This window comes from Salminus brasiliensis, chromosome 11 (assembly GCF_030463535.1).
Source record: "Salminus brasiliensis chromosome 11, fSalBra1.hap2, whole genome shotgun sequence".
In the NCBI taxonomy this organism is placed as follows: domain Eukaryota; kingdom Metazoa; phylum Chordata; class Actinopteri; order Characiformes; family Bryconidae; genus Salminus; species Salminus brasiliensis.
This window is the reverse complement of record NC_132888.1, coordinates 37,053,111-37,057,032: the sequence shown is the minus strand read 5'-3', so window position 1 is coordinate 37,057,032 and position 3,922 is coordinate 37,053,111. Positions and strand designations below refer to the sequence as shown.

The following is a 3,922-nucleotide window of genomic DNA, read 5'->3' as shown; positions in this document are numbered from 1 at the left end:
CAGTTCTCAGAAGATCAGATCAGGGTTCAAAGGAACTTCTTCGGAAAGGGAGATCTCCAGCCGGACTGTTGGTGACCACTGGGCTTGCCTGTCCACTGTCACTGTTCCACTGGATTTCAAGCCTGTAGAGACAGCAGAGTTTTACGCAATACTTAATAACTTAACTTAATAACTAACCTAATATCGTCCTCACCGCGATCGTGATGTCATACCTATTGTAAATTTGCACGTCCGCCGCCCTCGTATACGTCATTATAGCGGTTCTAATTTTAGGTCCTAAATGGAACTTCTGTTTGCTCAAAGTCCATCAGGCAAGTACGGAAGGTCGCCATTCGCGTTACGAAACATAATAAAAGACACAGGTACGACCAGACAGCACAGTTCGGTGTGGTTCGTCCGCAATTCCCTTCTCCTTCAAGCCCCGCCCCCTTCGCTGTCACCCCACTACAACACCTGGAACTTCCAGGAGTTCTGGTCTTTATAGTCCAGGCAATCAGCCGCGTTAAAGTTGAGCTTCCAGGCCGCCTGGTCCTTGTAGTCCAAACAGTCGACGGTGCCGAAGCCGAGGGAGGTGGTGTAACCCTGGGAGGACAGGGAGGCTGGCGACTGGCTAAGAGCTCCGCCCATGGAAGAGGCAGCGATGGGGCTGAGAGCGCCCCCGGTGGCAGACAGCTGCGGATGCATGGGGGAAAGATAGGAGCCACAGTCCAGGCCGGTGAAGTAGCTGGAGGAGCTGGCGTAGCCCTGGGTGTAGGCTGGAGCCTGGGTGTAGGTCATGGGGTAGGTGGTGGAGCGCTGCATACAGGGGGTGCTGGAGGCAGACAGGGGGTCAGGCAGGGGTGAGATGGAGGCCGGGCTCCAGATGGACACGGTGGCGCTGGCTCCACTGGAACTGGGGGTGATGGCCGTGCCCGGGGCGGGCGGAGCTGGGCTGTAGGGGCCGTTAGTGTTGGCGCTGGGCTCAGACGGGGTCTCTCTGGCCGGAGACGCCTTCTTCTTGGGCGGACGAGGCTTGGACTGTCCAGTGCTCTGCTGCTGCTGCTGGCGGCACTTGGCACGGCGGTTTTTGAACCACACCTGTGGTGGACAGAGGGACGGTTTGAGCCACACAGTAAAATCTACTGGTGTTAATTCAACCCCTTATAGTAAACCCAACACCACTGGTATTCACTGAACACTGCAGGACGGGTGTTAGTTTAGTACTGTAAGTGTTAATTCAGCACTGCTGGTGTTAATTCAACCCCTTATAGTAAACACAACACCACTGGTATTCACTGAACACTGCAGGATGGGTGTTAGTTCAGTACTGTAAGTGTTAATTCAGCACTGCTGGTGTTAATTTAACCCCTTATAGTAAACCCAACACCACTGGTATTCACTGAACACTGCAGGATGGGTGTTAGTTCAGTACTGTAAGTGTTAATTCAGCACTGCTGGTGTTACTTTAACCCCTTATAGTAAACCCAACACCACTGGTATTCACTGAACACTGCAGGATGGGTGTTAGATCAGTACTGTAAGTGTTAATTCAGCACTGCTGGTGTTAATTTAACCCTCTATAGTAAACCCAACACCACTGGTATTCACTGAACACTGCAGGACGGGTGTTAGATCAGTACTGTAAGTGTTAATTCAGCACTGCTGGTGTTAATTTAACCCCTTATAGTAAACCCAACACCACTGGTATTCACTGAACACTGCAGGACGGGTGTTAGTTTAGTACTGTAAGTGTTAATTCAGCACTGCTGGTGTTAATTCAACCCCTTATAGTAAACACAACACCACTGGTATTCACTGAACACTGCAGGATGGGTGTTAGTTCAGTACTGTAAGTGTTAATTCAGCACTGCTGGTGTTAATTTAACCCCTTATAGTAAACCCAACACCACTGGTATTCACTGAACACTGCAGGATGGGTGTTAGTTCAGTACTGTAAGTGTTAATTCAGCACTGCTGGTGTTACTTTAACCCCTTATAGTAAACCCAACACCACTGGTATTCACTGAACACTGCAGGATGGGTGTTAGATCAGTACTGTAAGTGTTAATTCAGCACTGCTGGTGTTAATTTAACCCTCTATAGTAAACCCAACACCACTGGTATTCACTGAACACTGCAGGACGGGTGTTAGATCAGTACTGTAAGTGTTAATTCAGCACTGCTGGTGTTAATTTAACCCCTTATAGTAAACCCAACACCACTGGTATTCACTGAACACTGCAGGACGGGTGTTAGATCAGTACTGTAAGTGTTAATTCAGCACTGCTGGTGTTAATTTAACCCCTTATAGTAAACCCAACACCACTGGTATTCACTGAACACTGCAGGACGGGTGTTAGTGTTAATTCAGCACTGCTGGTGTTAATTTAACCCCTTATAGTAAACCCAACACCACTGGTATTCACTAAACACTGCAGAGTGGGTGTTAGTGTTAATTCAGCACTGCTGGTGTTAATTTAACCCTCTATAGTAAACCCAACACCACTGGTATACTGGTAACACCAACACTCAGGTCTATGAGAGGCTACCCCAAACCCACCTGCACTCTGGACTCGGGCAGGTTGATTTTCAGCGCCACCTCCTCGCGCATGAAGATGTCCGGGTAGCGCGTCTTGGCGAACAGCGCCTCCAGGATGTCCAGCTGCGCGCGAGTAAAGGTAGTGCGCTCGCGCCGCTGCTTCCGGGGCGTGTCTGAGCAGGGGAGAAGGGAGGGGGGGGGGGTAGAGGGAGGCAAACAAACAAACAAACACACCTTATATAACGGGAACACTGGGAAATCAAGCAGCCAGAGGGTCGAGAAGTAGCGAAATTGGCATCCTATGAAATTGATTGGTGGTTTTGATTGATAGATTTTACGGCACGTGGTTTAAGGTGCCCAGGTTTCTGGGGCTGGAACGGAAAAGAGCACCCTGGATAAGGGAAGCTGTTGGAAACAGCCCGTAATCGAGCTGCAGATTACTGAGGGGTCTAGAACCACCACTAACACCCTGGATTGTGCTGGTTTTGGTCACCTGGCATCACACTGTAGTATGTTCTAATCTCGAGGGGTCGGATGAAGCTAGGCTATGTCAGGCTGTGGTTTGACCTTACCGTGTAAAATATGGCTTAAACGTAGCCCCGTAGAGCCAGGAAGGTGGCTCTGGAGTGCTGGGCTCGAGTACACGAACCCAAAGCCCCTATTACGCAGGATCTGCACCACACTGGGGAACCTAAGCAGATTCCAAAGAACATCCTCCACTCATAATATCACTTTTCCAGTCCAGCCCACGAGATTGCAGTACTGTGAGGCAGCTCTTTACGCGCTTCGCACAGACCGTTTCACCGTGCGTAAAGGCGCACGATCGTAATGCGCCAAATACGCACCGCTTTTAAACGAATCTAACGGGTCGATAAAGTCAACACGGACAACGAAAAGGTGAAAAAAGGGTAAAAAGGACTTACTCTGGTATCCCACAGCGGAGTGGAGGAGGTCCATGCCCGGGCCAGAAAGCGTTAACCCGTTCACCGCGTAATGGGGCTGCTTAATGTAGGACATCATGCCTGCACTGCCTTTAAACTCTCTCTCTCTCTCTCTCTCTCTCTCTCTCTCTCTCGCTCACTCGTCCGTTCGTTCGCTCGCTCGCTCTCGTGGGCCGGGTCTTCTCTCTGGCGTCTGCCTCTGTTGACTTCTATTGCTCTATATGCGCACCGTGCTTTCCAAAGCCCCCTTTTACGCACGCTTTAAGACCAAGAGAAGGAGGAGACTCGACCAAAAGAGGCCTCTCTAAGGTCCTGTATGTCTCTGGTCCGTCTGGTTCTTCTTTGGTACTGGTGTCTCTTTCCACGGTCCACTTGGATGTCCACTCTACTCTGCTGTAGGTTCTCTCTCTGGTCTAGGCCCAGTGTTCCTCTGGCCCAGTGTGGTCCAGCCTCTCTCCGGTCA

General features: G+C 50.4%; 1 protein-coding gene across 1 annotated transcript; it reads right to left on the bottom strand.

Annotated features, from left to right (window-relative positions):
• Nucleotides 1–444: 444 nt before the first annotated feature.
• Nucleotides 445–3,538, bottom strand: otx5 (orthodenticle homolog 5). The gene is made up of 3 exons (XM_072691390.1): nt 3,442–3,538; nt 2,540–2,691; nt 445–1,077 (listed from the first exon to the last, which is right to left on the bottom strand). The coding sequence occupies exons 1-3, from the start codon at nt 3,536–3,538 to the stop codon at nt 445–447; spliced, it is 882 nt and encodes a 293-aa protein (XP_072547491.1).
• Nucleotides 3,539–3,922: the final 384 nt, after the last annotated feature.

Excerpts from the sequence above, each read along its gene's own strand:
- otx5 (XM_072691390.1), bottom strand. The coding sequence starts at position 3,538 with ATGATGTCCTACATTAAGCAGCCCCATTACGCGGTGAACGGGTTAACG. Across the intron at positions 2,692-3,441 it reads CTCCGCTGTGGGATACCAGA|ACACGCCCCGGAAGCAGCGG; the intron begins GTAAGTCCTTTT and ends TCCCCTGCTCAG. Across the intron at positions 1,078-2,539 it reads TGCCCGAGTCCAGAGTGCAG|GTGTGGTTCAAAAACCGCCG; the intron begins GTGGGTTTGGGG and ends TGTCCACCACAG.